The sequence below is a fragment of the Lagopus leucura genome, unplaced genomic scaffold (assembly GCF_019238085.1).
Source record: "Lagopus leucura isolate 7727_CA_CO unplaced genomic scaffold, USGS_WTPT01 109-28_obj-0_obj, whole genome shotgun sequence".
Taxonomy (NCBI): Eukaryota; Metazoa; Chordata; class Aves; order Galliformes; family Phasianidae; genus Lagopus; species Lagopus leucura.
In genome coordinates, this window is record NW_024968744.1 from 1 (window position 1) to 17,359 (window position 17,359).

A 17,359-nucleotide genomic window follows, 5' to 3' on the forward strand; every position below is an offset into this window, starting at 1 on the left:
CCATGGCATCAAGCAGCTTGGAGAGGTGGCTGTCCGACAGTTCCTGCAGCCAGTGCACCCTGTGGGAGGGCACAGCTCCTGTGCATGCTGCAGCACACCTGAACCCCCCCTGCATCCCTCTTGCATTCCCCCTACAACCCCCCTGCACCGCCCCCCGCATCCCTCCTGCATCCTTTCTGCACCCCCATTGCATCCCTTCTGCATCTGCCCTGCATCCGTCCTGCATCCCTCCTGCATCTTCCCTTCATCCCTCCTGCATCCATTCTGTATCCCCCCTGCATCCCTCCCGCATCTCTTCTGCACCCCCACTGCATCCCCCTGCATCTCTCCTGTATCCTTCCTGCATCCTCCCTGCATCTCCCTGCCTCCCTCCTGCATTCTCCCTGTATCCCTCCTGCATCTCCTCTGCATCCGCATTGCATCCCTCCTGCACCCCTTCTGCATTCCTCCTGCATCCTCCTGCATCCCCCCTTCATCCCTCCCACATCCTCCTGCATCCCACTGCATCCCTCCTGCATCCTCCCTGCATTCCCATTGCATCCCTCCCGCATCCCCCTGCATCCATCTCTCCTACATCCCCCCTGGATCCCTCCCGCACCCCTCCCGCACTCGATGTCCCTCCCCACCCGCCGACGCCGTACTCACGTTCTCAGGACCCGCAGCACATCGGCCCGCCGCTGCCAGGCGTTGCCGGTTGTGATGGCACGGAACCGCTGCCTGTCAATGGCCCAGAGGTGCACGGGGCCGAGCGCTGGGGCAAAACGAAGTAAGCGGGGTGCCGGGGGGAGAGAGGCCGGACGCTGGGGGCACGCGGGCAGGAGCTCACTTATCCCGCACGGTGGCGGTGCGCGAGCAGTGATACAGGATGTCCAACTCGCCAAAAACGTCCCCGGGCCTCAACGTGCGGAGCTGCCGGCCCCGCTGGGTCACGCTCAGGCGTCCCTCTGCGGGGTGCGGGCGGCCTCGCGCACCGCGGCAGCCACGCACACGCACACGCGCGCCCGGGGCTGCGGGGCTGCGGGGCGAGCGGGCGGCGGCCTCGCACGTTGGGCGCGCACACGGCGACGCGACCCGGCTCTCGCAGCCCTCCCTCACCTGCCACGATGTTCATGGCCTTCCCTTCGCCGCCCTCGGCCACCACCGCGTCGCCGTCCTCGCGTCGCACAGTCACGAAGGCTCCGCGCCAGAGCCTCGGGGCGGCCCTCTCCCAAACGTCGCAGGAAGTCACTGCGCCTCACGGCCTCCGCCATAAGGGCCAGGTCCCTGCGGGCACGGGGACGTCGGTGGGGCGGTCCCCGACCTCGGCTTCCCCCCCGTCCCCCCGCTTTCCGCCGGGTACCTCTGCGAGTGGGTTCCGGGGGTCGGGGGGGGGCTTGGCGGCGTCGCCCGAGAGGGGCTCAGGCACGATGGCGGGGCCGTGGAGGTTCGGGGAGCCGGCGGGCGGCTCGGCGTCCCGGAGGTCCCCGCTGTCGGCCGGTCCCCGCACCGCGCGTTGCAGGAAGGCGCGCCGCTCCTGCAGCCTCCGATCCCGCAGCCACCGCTTCATCGCGTATCCCTGCGAAAGTGGGACGGCGTGGTCAACCGGAGACAACCCCCGGGTTAGCGGCTGCGGAACGGCCCCGAGGCACGGGGAACGTTAGCTCTGGGCACGGGGCCACCTGGCACCGGCGGTGTCTGAACAGCTCCGCGGCAGGGGGAGGGCTCTGAGGGCGCTCTGTGCCCGAGCAAAGGTCGCCGGATGGGACGAGATGAGATGGGAGGGGACGCGGTGCTCACCCCACCTTCTCGGCCACCGGCATCACAACTCCAACCCCGCCTGGACCCGGCTGCGGACACAGCCCCGCGGCGCCCGCCCGCCCGCAGGGCCCCTACCCACCTCCGACCCCGCGTTGAGCGCCGACTCCTCCCACCCGCGGGACGCCGTACCGCCCCGCACCCCGCGCGGTGACACATTAACCCGCCCCGCCTCTCCTCGGGCACGTGCTGACCCGTGCCCGCAGACACCGCGCACCGAGCCCGCCCGGAGCCCTGCGCATCCCTCCCGCACCTACCGCGCACCCACCCTGCGGCGACCCGCACCCGTCCTGCACGCACCGCGCACCCATCCCGCGAGCACCGCGCTGCCGGCGGGACCGTGCGGGTGGAAGCCGCGGGCGAGCGGCGGCGGTGCGAGGTGTCGGGGCTGCGTGAGGCCACCGGGGCGGAGCCTGCGGAGTGCCACCCCCCATCCCCCCATCCACCGGGGCAGAGCGGAGCGGAGCGGAGCGCTGCGCGGATCGCGGCATGGCGGCGGGGGCGGGAGGCGAGAAGCGGATCCTGTGCGTGGGGCTGGTGTGCCTCGACGTGATCAGCGTGGTGGACGCGTACCCGGCCGAGGACACCGACACGAGGTACCGCCCCGCGCGGCGCCTCGCACAGCGTCCCGCTCGGCGTCCCGCACGCTGACCCCGCGCCCCGCAGGTGCCTGACTCAGCGGTGGCAGCGCGGGGGGAACGCCTCCAATTCGTGCACGGTGCTGGCGCTGCTGGGCGCTCCCTGCGCCTTCATGGGCTCCCTGGCACGCGGGCACGCGGCAGAGTGAGTGGGGACGGCGGGGCGGGTGGGAGACCGGAGGGACGCGGTGCCGGGCGCCCGCAGCCCCGCTGCTCCCGTCGCCCCCCCGACCCCGTATGTGCCCCCAGCTTCATCGTGGAGGATTTTCGGCGCCGCGGCGTGGATGTGACGCACGTCACCTGGCAGCCCCACGGGGACGTGCCCTGCGCCTGCTGCGTGGTCAGCGCCGCCAGCGGCTCGCGGACCATCGTGCTGCACGACACGTGGGTGTTCCGCCCCGGGATCCCGGTCCCCGCCGTGATCGGCGGAGCTCCCGCAGGGCTGCGGGACGGCCGGAGGGCGGCCCCCGTTAATCATTCCCCGGCCGCCCGGGGCACCTCGCCCGGTGCCCGGGGCAGAGGCGAGGCTTCGGGCTGCCCTTCGCCCGCAGGAACCTGCCCGACGTCACCGAGCGCGACTTCGCGCGGGTCGACCTGGCTCAGTACAAGTGGATCCACTGGGAGGTGCGGGGCGGCGCGGGGAGGGCTCGGAAAGGGGCGTGGCTCGCCGTGACCGCGCCCCCTATTCCTTCAGGCCCGCAACGCGGCGGAGCAGGAGCGGATGATTCTCCGCGTGGAGCGACACAACAGCGCGCTGCCGCCCGCGCAGCGCATCCGCACGTCTGTGGAGGTGGAGAAGCCGCGGGACGAACTGCTGCCGCTCCTGGCGCACGGCGACGTGGTACGGCCCGGACACGCCCACCTCGCCACGCCCCGTCGGCGATTGGTCCGATTGGGTGGGGGGCGGGGCCAGGTGGGAGTGGGCGGGGCCACTAGCGGGTGTGGCTTGAAAAGGGGCCTGGGAGAGTCGAGCGGGTCCCGGGGGGCGCGGAGGAACGCCGGCCCGTCGCCCCCCGTAGGTGTTCATCAGCAAGGACCTGGCCAAGCACTTCGGCTACAACACGGCGGCCGAGGCGCTGCGGGGGCTGCGGAGCCGCGTGCGGCCAGGGTAAGGCGCGGGGACGGGACGGCGACGGCACGGGGTTGGGTGGGAAGAGCGAGCCGCGGTTGCGGGTGGGGTTCCGCCTGCCTCCGTCCCAGCTGTAGCACCGCAGCGCGACCATGATCTGCGCGTGGGCCGAGGAGGGCGCCGACGCGCTGGAGCCGGATGGGACCCTGGTGCACGTCGACGCGTTCCCACCGGAGCGGCTGGTGGACACGCTGGGGGCCGGAGACACCTTCAACGCCGCCGTTATCTTCGCGCTGTCAGGAGGTGCGCGCGGCCTCAGCGGTTCGGCGCGGCTCGGCCTCTCACCTCCCCGCGGCGCCTCATGGCCCCCCCGTGTCCGTCACTCCCCCCTCAGGGCAGAGCCTGCGGGACGCTCTCACCTTCGGCTGCCGCATCGCGGGGAAGAAGTGCGGGATCCACGGCTACGACGGCATCGTCTGAGCCGCGCGGTGCCCCCCGCCCCGCGCCCAATAAAGCTCGCGAACCCCCGCCACCGCATCCTGCCGCAGCCCCCGCGTGCCCCCCCTGCTCTGTTCACACTGTGGGCAGCAGCGGCTGTATTCCTCGGCCCCGCGTTACAGCGCGAACCCGCGTGTCCTGACTCCCCCCTCCCCTCGCCACCGAGCCCGCTGCGGCGGGGGAAGCGCGTGGGGAGACCCTCAGCTCCGACAGCTCTGACAGCCCCCACAGCCGTGAGGCGGGGAACTGCCCGCAGCCCCTTCTCGCGCCTACATCTCCCTGGGATCCCCCAAGGCGGGGGATGCCGGCGCCTCGGAGGGCTCGACCCGGGGCTCTCTGTCCTCGATGGCCGTCTCCGATTCCGCCGTCTCGTCCTCTTCCAAGGGGGCTCCGATCTTGGGGATTCCCTGCTCCTCTGCCTGGACGTCGCCATCCCCCTGCAGAACCTGTCCCTCTTGGGGGCTGCTCGCCCCCACGTTCTCCCCCAGCGTCTCCTCCCCCACCGCGGGGATCCCGTCCTGCTCCCCAGCGTGCCCCTCTGCCCTCCCCTCGAGTGCAGCGCCGCCTCCTCTCGGGGGTCCACGTGCCGGGGCGGGCAGCAGCAACTCGGGGAGGTCCAGGAGTCCGTCCCCGCTGCGGTCCCGCTGCTCCAGAGCTCGGTCCACCAGCGCGGCCACCTGCGCGGACGGGAATGGATGGGTACGCAGTGAGAGCAGAGGTCAGAGCAGGGACCCCGCGGGGCGCGAACCCCCGCACGCACCGCCTCGGAGCTGGGCCGCCCCGCGCCCCCCTGGGTCAGCACCGCCCCCAGCAGCTGCAGCAGCTCCAGTCCGTCCAGCTGCCCGCTCCGGTCGTGGTCGTGCATCGCGAAGAGGAAGAGCAGAGCTGCGGGCACAAGGCGAGGGGCTGATACTCGGCCCACCAAAAAACGGTCGCCCGCCTCTCCCCGCTCCTGCCGCACGGCCTTACCCTGCTCCCTTGTCATCTCGTCCGCGTCCCGCTGCGGCGGTCCCAGACTCCGCACAGCGCTACGCAGCAACCTGGGAACAGCAGGGCCTGGGAGGGGAGCACGCACTTTCCCGTCCCACGGCCAGACCCGGTTTTCCAGCCCCGGAGCCACCCAACCCCGTATCCCCACTGCCCTGCAACCAATCACGGGGTCCCCGAGTGCCCCGGCCATCCTCCCACCCCCTCCTCCGAACCCTCCGGCCCCATGGTCGGGCACTCACTGCAGAGCGGGGAGATCCGGGCTCAGCGGGTCGGGGCCGGGATCCGTCCCCACGGCCGCGAGGGGCTCAGGTCTGGACGGGGAATATGGGGGGGGGGGAGGTTACCGCGGCGCCTCTTACCACCACCCGGCTCGCAGCCCCTGTGCTGCCCCCGCACCGCGGCTCCGACCCTCAGCACCTGGTGTGCAACCCCGCAATTGTGTAACCCCCGCGTGAAACCGTGCCGTTGTGCAATTCCGCACCTGTGTGACCCCCGCACCTTGTCATCCCGCACCACAACACCCTTCACCGGCACAGCCCCACCACTCCCCTCTCCCACACCCCGTACCGCAGCACCCCGTCCCTGGGAGCCGCCCGGGCGGCGGGGCCGAGCAGCAGCAGCAGCAGCAGCGGCGGCGGCAGCGCCGGGGCCGCCCGCGGGGCTCTCATCCCGCTGCCGGAGCGGACCCACGCGTGGAGCCGCCACGCACGCACACTCGAAGAGGTATTCCGGGCCACGGCGACACTGCCACCCGCACACGGACTACCCGGGGCACGCAAACACGGCGGTGTCCCCCTCCCGCCCCGCCCCGGGCCACGTCGCCGGCCCCGCCTCGCCGCGCCCGGAGACTTCACTTCTGCCAGCAGCGCAGGGGTTAACCGGCGTCCGCCGCTCTGCCCGGCACAAAGATGGCCGCCGGAGCCACGCCCGCCCGGCTGTGGGCGGGGCCACGCAGGGGGCGGGGCCGGGCGATCCCGGCAGCGATGGGCGCGGAGGGGCCGCGGAGCGCCGTGCTGCTCCCACTGCCGTCGCCGCTGTTGCTGCTGGCGGCGGCTGCCGCGCTGCTCGGCTGCCTCTGGGCGCGATCCCCGCGCCGTTCCCCGCAGCCGCCTCTGCTTGCCGGCGGTCCGGGGCTTCGTTCCTTCCTGCGGCGGCACTGCCCGGCCGTGCGGGAGCCGTTCCGTCCCACCGCGTGGTGCTGCGGGGGGCGGCTGCAGACTGTGAGCAGAGCGCTGCTGCAAAGCCGACCTCACGTCGGGTACCGCAGGTGAGGCAGGACGGGGTCGGGGGAACGGGACGGGTTGGGGTGGGTGGGGGTAGGGGGGACGGGGCTGAGGGCGGGACTGGGGATGGGACGGGTGGGAACGGGGGCGGGAGATGGGACAGAACAGGTGGGGACAGGGATCGAAGATGGAAAAGAGCAGGTAGCGATGGGCCTGGGGTGGGACTTGTGAGGACGGGACGGGTGGTACCACGGCCGGCGCTCCCCTGTCCGCATCCCCGCCCCGCAGTGAGGCCATCCGCACGCCCGACGGCGGGCAGCTCATCCTGGATTGGGCCGATGACGGCAGCGCCGCCGAATGCCCCACGGTGCTGCTGCTGCCGGGGCTGACGGGGAACAGTCAGGCCGCCTACATACTGCACCTGGTGCGAGAGGCGTGCGGTGCCGGGTACAGGTGAGTGCTGGGGGCGGAGGGAGGGTGAATCCACCGCCCCTGCTGATGCCGCTCTCCTCCCTGTAGGGCCGTCGTGCTCAACAACCGTGGCTGCCGCGGTGAAGAGCTGCTGGTGAGATCCCATCCCGGCCCCTACCCAGGTCCCTGCCCTATAGCTGGGCACATCAGGGCCCCAAACAGCTCTGCCTCTCCCAGACCCCCAGGACCTTCTGTGCCAGCAACACCGAGGACCTGCAGACAGCCATCATGCACATCCGCCACCAGTACCCTCATGCCCCGCTGCTGGCCGTCGGTGTATCACTGGGAGGGTATGGCACTAAGAAGGGGGGATGGTCAGGGGGTGGCATAGGAGACCCCCCCCATCCCTGCCCCCTCCCCTGCAGGATGCAGGTGCTGAACTACCTGGCACAGGCGGGACACGCAGCAGGGCTGGTGGCCGCCATGGCCATTTCTGCATGCTGGGACTCCATGGAGACAACAGTGTCGCTGGAGCAGCCACTCAACACGTGGCTCTTCAACCGCCGCCTGGCTGCCGGGTTGCGGCACCTCATCCGCAGGTGGGGGCACACCTGGATGGTGGGGGGGGTCACACCACCGTGACCCCAGTCTGCAGGCCAGGGGGAGGTGGGCATCACCCTGCATTGACTTGGGGTCCCTGCAGGCACCGCGCGGTGATCGGGGACACGGTGGACGTGGAGCACATCCTGAAGGTAGCACCCACCCCAGTGCCCCACCTCTCCCCCTGCACTGAGTGCCATCCACCATCCCCTGCTCCTCCCCTCACCCCCAGGCACGCACCATCCGGGAGTTTGATGAGCGTTACACCGCTCTGGCCTTTGGCTACGGCTCCTGCACAGAGTATTACCGTGCTGCCAGCCCTGCCAGCAGCCTGCACCGCATCTGTGTGCCCACGCTGTGCCTTAACGCTGCCGATGACCCCTTTTCCCCCCTGCACGGTGAGTGGGGCTGGGAAGGGCTGTGCCCACCCCTGTGGTGTTGCGAGGCCGGCAGCTGACCCACGTGTCTCCTTGCAGCCATCCCTGTGGCAGCTGCCTGGCACCTGCCCCACGTGGCACTGCTGGTAACATCGTGCGGTGGCCACATCGGATTCCTGGAGGGGCTGCTGCCACGGCACGGAGGCCTCATGGAGCGCCTCTTCCTGCAGTTTGTCACTGCTGTGTTCCAACACGGAGAGGAGCTGAGGGGGCTGCAGGAAGGGGGGGCTGTGGAGGGGTTCAGCACCTGATGTCCCCCATGAACCCCTTCTAAATCCCAATAAACCCATTTCTGTTCCTACTGACCCCTCTTCTACCCCTACAGCCCCATTCCTATCATCCCCCAACCCCAGCACTAGGGCACAGAGGGTAAAGTATGCAGACGGGGAGGCGTCCAGAGCCTTACAGCTCCAGCACAAACAATACCTTCACACTCTGGATTTAATGGAAGGGCCAAGTAGCAGCTCCAGGCCAGCCACTGGCACACTGTGTCCCTTCACCATGTCGGCGCTGCATCCCAAGGCAGTCCCACTCCCACAGCGTGCCCGGGGCCAGGTCCATCCACCCCTCCCAGTGCAGCAGGGAGGGTGCCTAGAGGAAGCCAGGGAAGGCAATCTGCAGCAGCACGATGCTACCCACGATGAGCGCTGCGCACAGCAGCAGCAGCAGCCAGACGGGCAGTGACCCTGGGGGGGGAGAGGAGACTGAGTGGGGGTGGGGTCCTGGGGGGTGGCCCGACCCCACAGCCCCGCACACATACGGCGGGCAGGGAGCAGGTGCAGCTTGCAGCGGCTGTCCACGGCCACACTGAGCAGCGCTGCCTCATTCCCTGCCAACAGCTCCCGTCCGTGCTTGCTCTCAGGCACGAAGGCCACGTCAGTGACGACAATGCCATGTGCCTCCTTCACGTAGTACAGCCTCTGAAGGGGGACACGCACGAGGTGGGGTGGCCCTCCGTGCCCACCCTGTGCCCTCCCTGTGCCGCACTCACCTGCAGCGAGAAGGCGATGTGCACAGCGACAGAGCCGGTGACGGTGCCCAGCCCCAGGAATGTGCCCGAATCACTGCAGGGAGGGGGGCAGTGAGCGAGGCTGGGAGCGGATGGGGGGAATGGAAGGGGTGGGACCTCTTCACATACCTGACGGAGAGGCAGGAGATGACCTCGGAGCCGCAGGGCCGCGTCAGCAGCGGCAGGAAGGTGCCCCCGTCCCACTTGGTCAGGTAGCAGGGCGGCGGGCGACGCTCCCGCTTGTGGGGCACCTGCACCGTGTAGAGCCGCAGCGCCCCGCGGTCGTCCTCCACCGCCCCGAAGCTGGCACGGGGCAGCAGAAATGAGCCGCGACCGCGATGCCAGGGGGCGGCGCCGTGCGGTCACCGCCACCGTCCTACGGCACAGCCCCGGAGCCACCCCCAGTCCCGCACCCACCGGCAGGCCTGGTAGCGGTACGCGGTGCTGGGGATGCCGGGCAGGTTCTCGTTCCATTGCAGCCCTGTCACCAGCTGGTCCCGCTGCCACACGCGGCACTGCAGGTCCCGTCCCGCCGTCACCACCTGCGGGGCGCACGACGGTTGCGGCTCACGGGGCCTTGTGGGGCTTCGTGCCCCCAGCCCGCGCCCCCCACCCACCTTATTGTCGGGGCCCAGCGTGATGTCCTCGATCTCCCCATCGTGCGCCTTGAACTCCAGCGCCTTCTTCATGCTGGGGAACTGCGGCGGCCGTCAGCCGGTCCCCGATAGGTGACCCACCCCGGGCCCTCCCGCCCCGCTCCCACCTCCCAGAGCCGCAGGAATCCGTCGGCACCGCCGGTGACGAGCAGCGTGCCGTCGGCGCTGAAGCGCACGGCCTTCTGCAGCGCGTCGGGGCTGAAGTCGGTGCGCACGCGGTGCAGGCTCTCCACCGTCACCTCTTCGCCGCCGCTCCGCGTCTCACCGCGCTCCGCGGGGCCGGCGCCCTTCCGTCTGCGCGGGCCCTTCTCCGCCGCGGCTGCGGGGACGGAGAGCCGCCGGCTGAGCGCTCCGCACCCGGCACCCGGCACCCGTCGCCCGCATCCCCGCTCACCGTCGCCGCCTCCCGCTCCGTCCGCCCGCACGCAAAGCCGCAGGATGTGGCAGCTGTGGTCCTGCCCCGCCGCGATGAAGTCCCCGCTCAGCGCCATGCTCATCGTGGCGCGGGTCTCGGTGTCGTGGCAGTGCAGCAGCGACGCGCTCAGCCGCCCCCCGATCTGCTCCAGCTGCAGGAAGTGCTGCGGGGACACCGCCGCTCAGCCCCGCGCCCGGGGAGCCCCGCAACCCTCCCCACCCCCCGGAGCCGCGCAGCACCGTACCACTCCATTGCCGATCCCGGTTTTGGCCGCTCCTCCGCCTCCAGCGGTGATGGCGAGGCCGCGATGCGGGTGCAACCGCACGGTGTAGAGCGGAAAAGGCGCCCGGTACAGTTCGGTCGGGCGCGGCGCCATTGCGGGAACGGCGCGCCGCGTCACCGCCCCGCCCCCCCTCAGGCCCCGCCCCCTTATGATAATCCACGCCCATTTCGCCCCGCCCCCTCGCGATGCCCCGCCCCCTGCCCGGTCTCCACGTGCACCCCGCCGTACCGCGGGACGCCGCAGCCCCGTGGGTACCCCGCCGCCCCTCCCGGCCTCACAGGACCCCGATGCTCTCAAGAACGGTTTATTGAGATGTGGGTAACGTGAGATAACAGCGTGGCATCGCTCCACATCATGGTCCCACGGCAACCCCGGGCAGCACCAGCCCTGCGGGAGTGCCGTGTCCCCCGGTCGCGCTCAGAAGGCCGTCTCCTGCAGCGCATAGGCGGGTGGCCCGTAGCCCTGATCCTCGGCGTCATCCCGTGGGGCAGCGCCCAGCCCATTGGGAACATGCTTCTCGGTTGTGGGTGACGGGTGGGGGGCTTCCTGCGGGCACATGGCGGATGGGGGGGCAGCAGGGCTGTGCACAGCCCTCCCCCAACCACACCGGTGCCCCCCGTCCCGCTGCGAGGTGCTCACCTGTGTGGGGAAGCGCACCCCGCAGCACAGCCACTGCCGGTAGCGGGCGGGCAGGCAGCACAGCAACCGTGGCAGCACCGGGAAAATGGTGCGGGGATCCACAGCAGAGGGCGGTGTGGGACCTGGGGGGGCCTTAGGGGTGAGAGGGATGCAGGGGAGGAGCAGCACCCGGCCCCACATCCTGCACCCACCAGTGAGCAGGCTGACCAGGAGCCCCACCACGATGACAGTAGTGGAGTTGTGGGCGCTGTACCACATATAGGAGAGGCTGTAAAACTTCTGCAGGCCTGTGGAGCTGGGGGAGAAGGGAGGTGGTGAGGAGGGAGCCAAGCCAGACCCCGCACAGACCACCTCCATCAGCCCCACGTTGCTCACCTAGGGGGGGGTGTCGTGGAGGTGAGCAGTGTGGTAGCGATCGTGGTTGGTGTGGTCAAGTTGATTGGGGGGGGCACGGTGCTGTTAGCCAGGGGGGTGGCCCCCCCCATGTTGGCCACCAGGCTGCCGATGCCCACCCAGAAGGCCATGGCCAGCCCAGCCAGCAGTCCCACCACCGCACCCTGTGGGGGGGGGGAGAGGCACTCAGCCCCTTGGCGGCACCTGACAGGGTATCTGTGGGGGGGGGAAAAGGGGATCCAGGGTACTCACTGTGGGGTTGGCACAGGGAAAGAACATCCCCAGGCAGAAGAGCCCCAGCAGCGGCCCCCCCCACCATGCCGAAGATACTGATGGCCGCCTGCAGGGAGATGGCACCGTTTTGGGGCCGAGGGGGGAAAACAGGCACTGAGAGGCCAGGGGTGTCCTCAGCACCCCATCCCCTACCTGCAGCACAGGGCCCAGCATAGAAGACACATAAGCCATTCCCAGGCACAGGAGCCCGTAGCAAAAAGCTGTGGATGGAAGGATGGATGGATGGATGGATGGATGGACGGACGGACGGAGGGGTTTCAGGGCCCAGCCAGGACCCTGCTGCCCCCCCCGCTCTCCTCCCCCCTGCTCACCCAGGATCTTGGAGATCAGCGTGGCACGGGACTCTGACAGCCCAGGGTAGTGCGGCCGCACCAGGTCCTCCATTGTCACCGTCGCCAGCGAGTTGAAAGCAGAGGAGATGGTGCTAGGGGGAGGAAGAGGGAAGGGAGGAGCGGGAGGGCTCTGTCATGCCCTCAGCCCACAGTCCCCCGTTATGGCACCCACCTGAGTGAGCCACTGAAGAGACAGGCAACAAAGAGGCCAGGCAGCCCCGGCAGGTCCCGCAGCACGTCCATCACAAAGTACAGCACCAGCTGTGGGGGGCACAGGGTAAGCGCAGCATTGGTGGGGGGGGGACGGGGGACACAGGATGGGGGAGCGCTGCACCCACCTGGTCAGAGGAGATGTGGGTGCCGCTAGGGACCAGTGGGTGCTCACGGTCATAGACGAACATGACGAGGCCGGTGAGGCAGCTGAGGCACAGAATGATCTGCTGGCAGGGGAAGACGGCGTAGCAGGAACTGCGGGCACCAGAGGAGCGTCAGAAGTGGGCAGAGAGGGGGGGGAGATCCCCACATGTCCCCACACCACTCACAGCACCGCCTGCCTCTCGCTGCGGGAGCTCAGGTAGCGCTGCACCTGCGCCTGGTTCACGCCATACAGCGACAGCATCATGAAGACCCCCCCGAAAGCCAGCGTCCAGAAGGTGTGCCGCACGTAGGGATCGGGGTCCAGGCTGCAGGGTTAGGTACAGTCACGGCTGTGCCGGCATCCCATCCCCCTCCCATGTGCATGTCCCAGCTTTGCTGCTGTCCCCATCCCAGCCCTGCAGCTCACTCAATGCTGGAGATCTTGCCCTGCTGCTCGGCCACATGCCACACGCGGGCCATGCCCCCCACGCGCCGTGCGCCCACCACGATGACAGCCAGCTGCCCCGCAAACATGACCAGAGTCTGGAACACGTCGGTCCAGATGACAGCTTTCAGCCCTCCCTGCAGAGGGACACAGCTGTCATCGCTGCCACTTTAGAAACTGGGCACACCACGTGGCATGGTGACAGCACTCACCAGTGTAGTGTACAACGTGCAGACAAGCCCGATGGTGAGCACCGCGCTCCAGAGGTCAAAGCCTGTCACTGGGTGCCATTAAGGAGGGATGAGGATGATAGGCACTACACCATCCCTACCCTAGCCACCCCACTGAGCCCTTACCTGCATTGAGTGCCAGAGCGGGAGCGTAGAGCACCACTCCCATGTAGATGACCTGTAGGGACAGAGAGCTGCAGCCCCCCCTGCATACTCCATCCCCGGGACCCCAAACCCAGCCCTTACCATCTGGAAGATGAAGGTGATGGTGCCAAAGATGCGCACGGTCTTGTTGAAGCGCAGCTCCAAGTACTGGAAGGGGGAGGGGGAAGGAAGAAATGGATGGGGTCAGGGATGCAGCCCCACCCCGATGCGGGGCACGAGGGGCAGGAAACCCCCTTGCCGCTCACCTCGTAGGTGCTGGTGATCTGCAGGCGGTAGAAGACGGGGATGAAGACGTGCGCGGGGATGAGCAGCCCCAGGAAATAGGAGCAGCCCAGGAACCAGTACTCGGTGCCGAAGCGATAGATCTCTGCCGGCACCCCCAGGATGGCCACCGCAGATTGGAAGGTGGCCAGCAGGGACAGGGCAACGGGAAAAAAGCCCATGCTGCGGTTGGCCAGCAGGAATTCCTGCACCGTGCGCTGCCGCCCGCCGCTCAGCGCATAGAACAGCCCGATGGCCGCTGACAGCACCAGCAGCAGCACGAAGATGCTGTAGTCTGCCGTTGAGAACTCCATGGTGAGTGTCCGCCGCCTCCCCGCCGCCACCCCCACTTTTCCGGTTCATGGGCGGAGGGACCTGGCCGGCAGCGCCCGGCGCTGCGGGAGGTGGCGACGGTGGATCCGGCCCCGCTCGTCCTCGCAGGGACCTTCGCTCCAAAGCTCTCGGCCCGCCTCAAGGATCTAGGGGGGGGACATACCCGGGGGGGGTCACCGCAGCCTTCTCTTCCCCGCTCCCCCGCGGCTCGACCCCGGGCCAAAGCGAACTCGGCAGCCCCGCCCAGCGCCGACCCCAACTCCGCAGCCGGCAAGACCGGCACGGCCGGATCCGGACGGGCAGGCTCCGTGCGGGCCGAACCCGCCGCTCTTCCCGCACTTGGGCAGGCGCACCCCCATATGGGGCCGCGCGATGACGGGGCGGGCGGCTCTGATCCCAGCAGGAATGCGGCTGGATTAGCCCCACGCTGCCGTGCCCGGAGCGAGGAGCAGCGGTTGGCAGTGCTGAAAGGAGGCGAGAGGGCAGCGCTGCCCGCCCCGCCCGCACAGCGGGCATGGTCCAAGGTCACCCGCCACGCGCAGAGACACAACAAGGGGCGATCCCCCTCCCACCCCCCCGCCGCATTCCTGGCCCGATGCCCCGGCATTCCCCAACGGTGCTCTGCCCCCCCGGGCTCTGGGTCCTACACGTATCCCGTGCCGGCAGCAGCGTCCCGCGGTATCCCCGTGTCCCCACACTGCCCTCCGGTGTCCCCATGTCCCCCGCACGGTTCCCCGTGTCCCGGTGCCCCTCTGAACCCCAGGCCATAACTGCGCTCCCTGTACTGCTGAGTTCCCGTGGCCCCCTCACTGCCTCCCCGTGTTCCCACGTGCCGGCACTGCTTCCCGTGTCCCGGTGCCCCCACGACCCCAGGCCAATACCCCGCTCCCCTCCTTACTCCTTTGCCCCGCTGCCCGCAACCTGAAGATCCCCCGCGATCCCCCCCGTGCCCCCTATCCCGCCTCCCGGTCCTCATCCCCTGCCCGAGCCCCGGTTTCCCGATCTCCCGGTTCCCCGGAACATTATGGCCCCGCACGCTCCCCGCGCCGTGCTCCGGCGCTGCGTGCTGCGTGCTGCGCACGTCCCCGCTGCGCGCCGCCACCACCATCGCCACTCACCGGGCGGTTGCCCGGCTCAGCCCACGTGCGCCTGAAGCGCCGCGGCGCACGCTGATGACGTCACGCCGCCGAGCATAGCCTCACCTCCATCCACCTCGCTCCCCGCGCGCCTCAATGCCGTCAGCGTCCTTTCGTCCAATCCCGTGCCTGGAACGCGTCACGTGGCGCCGCCGAGGTCGGGTCGCCGCGCTTCGGCACCTGCGGAGCACTGCGGTCCCGGTGGGTGCGCTCCGTTAATGGCTGAGCCATTGGCCGCACCGCGCGGTCGTTCCGCCCCGCCGCGCCCCGCCCCGCTGCCAGAAGGAGCCCATCCGGGGGCGGCCTCGGGGCGGGGCGGGGCTGCCGGAAGCGGGGCTGCGGCCTCCCTTCTGCTGCTGCTGCTGCTGCCGTCGCCCGGGGCCGGGGGAATCCCAACGCTGCTGTGCGGGAGCTGTCCGGGGCCGCCGAGCAATGGCTCCGTCGTGTCACAGTACTGCGCCTCCAGGGTCGACACGGAGCTGTGGGGCCGCTGCTGCGTGGGGCGGGCATCCGGGCGGCAGCAGCTGCTGGGGTACGGGTGTAGGGACGGGGGGTGGTGGGGTAACGGGTGCGGGGTGTGCTATGGGTATTGGGTGCGGTACAGGGCATGGGGGTGGTGTGGTGTGGGCCAGGGGTGTGAGTATGGCCGAGGAGTGTGGGAGCAGAACGGGGGAACACGGGGCTCCCGGTGCTGCCCTCCCCAGGTTGGACCTCAGCAACTGTTCCCTGCAGACCCTCCCCAGTGCCTTCAGCGAGGCTGCGGCTGCCGTCGTGCTGTGAGTGCTGAGGGAAGGGGGAGGTGTGCGGGTGGGGCACGGCTGCCCGTCCCACCCTGAGGTGTCCCTCCTGGCCCTGGGGTGCAGTCGGTGTGATGCGTTGGTAGGGACCTGACGGAGAACCCGCTGCCAGCGCTCCCTGCTGACTCCTTCTTGGGCTTCACGCAGCTGCAGCAACTGTGAGTATTGGGGTTGGGTGGGGGAGCCTGGGGCCGTACGTGGTGCTGAGCTCTGGTTTGCAGCCTGGTGCCGCCGGCAGTACCGTGCCCAGGTGGCAGTGGTGCATGGGAGGAGGTGACAACGTATGGCAGCAGCCGCCTGTGCCGGGGCCAGAGGAACCCCTGCAACGGCTCTGAGGAGCTCGGTAGGTTGGTGGGCTCTCCCTGCCCCAGCCATGGCCCTGCACAGGGGCACGGCGTGGCACTAGACAGGACAGCCTGTGACCCCGTGCTGCCCAGCAGCCCCGCTGTGCCCTGAGAATGCTGCCTGTGCCCCGGACGGCCCCGGCCTCTCGCAGTGCCTCTGTGCCAGCCCCTTCCATGGCTACAAGTGTCTGCGGCAGGTGGGTGCGTGAGGTCAGGGGTGCACGGAACGGCTCAGAGAGGGCAGTGATCTCACCGTGCTCACTTTACAGGGCACCTTCCCCGTGCCACTCTTCTGCAGCGTGCTGGGGACGGTGACAGCAGCGCTGAGCCTCGCACTATGGGGCACCCAGCGCCGGCACGCTGCAGGGCTGTGACCGCGATTGGAGAAGAGGTGTGGGATGCGACCACACCGCGGGGAAACGGGCTGAATAAAGTGCGCGGTTGTGATCCTGTGTGTCTGCTCTGCTGCTGGCGCTGTGTGGGGGCGGGATTGGCGGATTGGCTTCACAGTGCCCGGTCCTCCAGCATCGGTTCGGCCGGGCTGTGCGGGAGCGGAGGGGACCGAAAGGAAAGCCCGCGGTCGGAGGTGTGATGGGGGGGGGGGGGGGGCTATGCAAACCGCGCTCCGCCCAGAGGGGTGCGCAGGTAGTAACTCTGTGTGCGTGGGGGTGGGGTAGAGTGGGAAGGGGCGGATCTATGCAAATAAGAAAAGCGCGCGGCATGCCGGGAGCGTGCTGCACCAGAAACGAAACACGCGTGAAGCCCCTTAGAACTTGAGTGGACCGCGATGTGGGGGTCACGGAGAGGCGGAGTGGAACGGAGCAGCTGCGTAGTTTGGGAAGCGGCTCGCCGTGCGGTGCGGGCTGGTGGCGGGGCGTGGGGAGCGGGGCGGTGGGAGAACAAAGCATACTTACCTGGCAGGGGAGACACCATGATCAGGCAGGTGGTTTTCCCAGGGCGAGGCTCATCCCCTGCACTCCGGGTGTGCTGACCCCTGCGATTTCCCCAAATGCGGGAAACTCGACTGCATAATTTGTGGTAGTGGGGGACTGCGTTCGCGCTCTCCCCTGGCATCTTCGGTTGAACTGCAGAACGGAACGCTCTACTCCGCACTCATACCGCACCACGCCCTGCAGCTACAACGGATCCGTGTCGCGGTGCTGCCGGGCTCCCGCCTCGTTCCGCTGCGCGGCCGCTCCGCTCGCTCTCTGCGGGGACGTCGCGGCGGCGGGATCGGAAAGGCGAGTGGGGAAGAGCCCGGCCGTGTCAGCGGGGAAGGAACCCGACATCGGGATGGAAAGGCGCCGCGCGCGGGGCTGTGGACGGCCGCAGCGCGGGAGAGCGGCGAGTGCGGGAGGGGCGGGGCGGGAAGCTGAGGCGTGCGGTGAGCGCGGAGTGGGGGCGAACGGGAACGGAGCGTCGAGTGGGAGATGAAGCGGTGCGGAGAGACGGGAAACTGACGGGGAAACTGCGAGCAGCGCGGGATGGAACGGCGGGCGCACGGAGCGACAGAGCGCTGACGTGAACTGCAAGGAAAAAACGACTCAATCTACTATTGTACCAAATGACCAGGGGAGAGCGCGAACGCAGTCCCCCACTACCACAAATTA

The 17,359-nt window shown here is 69.4% G+C and overlaps 6 protein-coding genes, 1 long non-coding RNA gene and 1 other non-coding gene across 8 annotated transcripts; 4 read left to right on the forward strand and 4 right to left on the reverse strand.

Moving 5' to 3' along the window:
* Positions 1-664: 664 nt before the first annotated feature.
* LOC122193825 lies at positions 665-1,424 on the reverse strand. Its single transcript, XR_006182992.1, has 3 exons — positions 1,340-1,424; positions 1,096-1,263; positions 665-751 (listed from the first exon to the last, which is right to left on the reverse strand). It is a non-coding gene; the product is annotated as an uncharacterized LOC122193825 (long non-coding RNA).
* A 799-nt stretch (positions 1,425-2,223) lies between these two features.
* Positions 2,224-4,029, forward strand: KHK (ketohexokinase). The gene is made up of 8 exons (XM_042894705.1): positions 2,224-2,390; positions 2,461-2,577; positions 2,682-2,816; positions 2,984-3,056; positions 3,127-3,273; positions 3,452-3,540; positions 3,647-3,804; positions 3,896-4,029. The coding sequence occupies exons 1-8, from the start codon at positions 2,284-2,286 to the stop codon at positions 3,979-3,981; spliced, it is 912 nt and encodes a 303-aa protein (XP_042750639.1). The 5' UTR covers positions 2,224-2,283; the 3' UTR covers positions 3,982-4,029.
* Positions 4,030-4,082: 53 nt separating this feature from the next.
* CGREF1 (cell growth regulator with EF-hand domain 1) lies at positions 4,083-5,657 on the reverse strand. Its single transcript, XM_042894706.1, has 5 exons — positions 5,557-5,657; positions 5,229-5,300; positions 4,969-5,039; positions 4,760-4,884; positions 4,083-4,676 (listed from the first exon to the last, which is right to left on the reverse strand). The coding sequence occupies exons 1-5, from the start codon at positions 5,655-5,657 to the stop codon at positions 4,269-4,271; spliced, it is 777 nt and encodes a 258-aa protein (XP_042750640.1). The 3' UTR covers positions 4,083-4,268.
* Positions 5,658-5,897: 240 nt separating this feature from the next.
* On the forward strand, positions 5,898-7,965 carry ABHD1 (abhydrolase domain containing 1). Its single transcript, XM_042894703.1, has 8 exons — positions 5,898-6,256; positions 6,501-6,665; positions 6,732-6,777; positions 6,861-6,973; positions 7,049-7,222; positions 7,327-7,375; positions 7,456-7,621; positions 7,700-7,965. Exons 1-8 carry the CDS (start codon positions 5,898-5,900, stop codon positions 7,909-7,911), a joined length of 1,284 nt encoding a protein of 427 aa, XP_042750637.1. The 3' UTR covers positions 7,912-7,965.
* Positions 7,966-8,083: 118 nt separating this feature from the next.
* On the reverse strand, positions 8,084-10,141 carry PREB (prolactin regulatory element binding). Its single transcript, XM_042894704.1, has 9 exons — positions 9,985-10,141; positions 9,720-9,903; positions 9,433-9,644; positions 9,287-9,367; positions 9,087-9,211; positions 8,799-8,972; positions 8,652-8,724; positions 8,421-8,580; positions 8,084-8,346 (listed from the first exon to the last, which is right to left on the reverse strand). Exons 1-9 carry the CDS (start codon positions 10,114-10,116, stop codon positions 8,252-8,254), a joined length of 1,236 nt encoding a protein of 411 aa, XP_042750638.1. The 5' UTR covers positions 10,117-10,141; the 3' UTR covers positions 8,084-8,251.
* A 170-nt stretch (positions 10,142-10,311) lies between these two features.
* On the reverse strand, positions 10,312-14,637 carry SLC5A6 (solute carrier family 5 member 6). Its single transcript, XM_042894707.1, is given in 17 exon segments — positions 10,312-10,569; positions 10,663-10,784; positions 10,854-10,957; positions 11,038-11,219; positions 11,308-11,367; positions 11,369-11,395; positions 11,482-11,549; positions 11,661-11,773; positions 11,854-11,942; positions 12,020-12,149; positions 12,224-12,364; positions 12,466-12,620; positions 12,696-12,763; positions 12,840-12,891; positions 12,960-13,025; positions 13,124-13,618; positions 14,591-14,637. Coding segments are annotated over 16 exon segments (1,836 nt in total). The 5' UTR covers positions 13,454-13,618; positions 14,591-14,637; the 3' UTR covers positions 10,312-10,440.
* Positions 14,638-14,826: 189 nt separating this feature from the next.
* On the forward strand, positions 14,827-16,196 carry ATRAID (all-trans retinoic acid induced differentiation factor). Its single transcript, XM_042894708.1, has 6 exons — positions 14,827-15,140; positions 15,313-15,384; positions 15,492-15,563; positions 15,627-15,748; positions 15,846-15,946; positions 16,019-16,196. Exons 1-6 carry the CDS (start codon positions 14,827-14,829, stop codon positions 16,121-16,123), a joined length of 786 nt encoding a protein of 261 aa, XP_042750642.1. The 3' UTR covers positions 16,124-16,196.
* Positions 16,197-16,655: 459 nt separating this feature from the next.
* On the forward strand, positions 16,656-16,819 carry LOC122193829. Its single transcript, XR_006182993.1, has one exon. It is a non-coding gene; the product is annotated as a U1 spliceosomal RNA (small nuclear RNA).
* Positions 16,820-17,359: the final 540 nt, after the last annotated feature.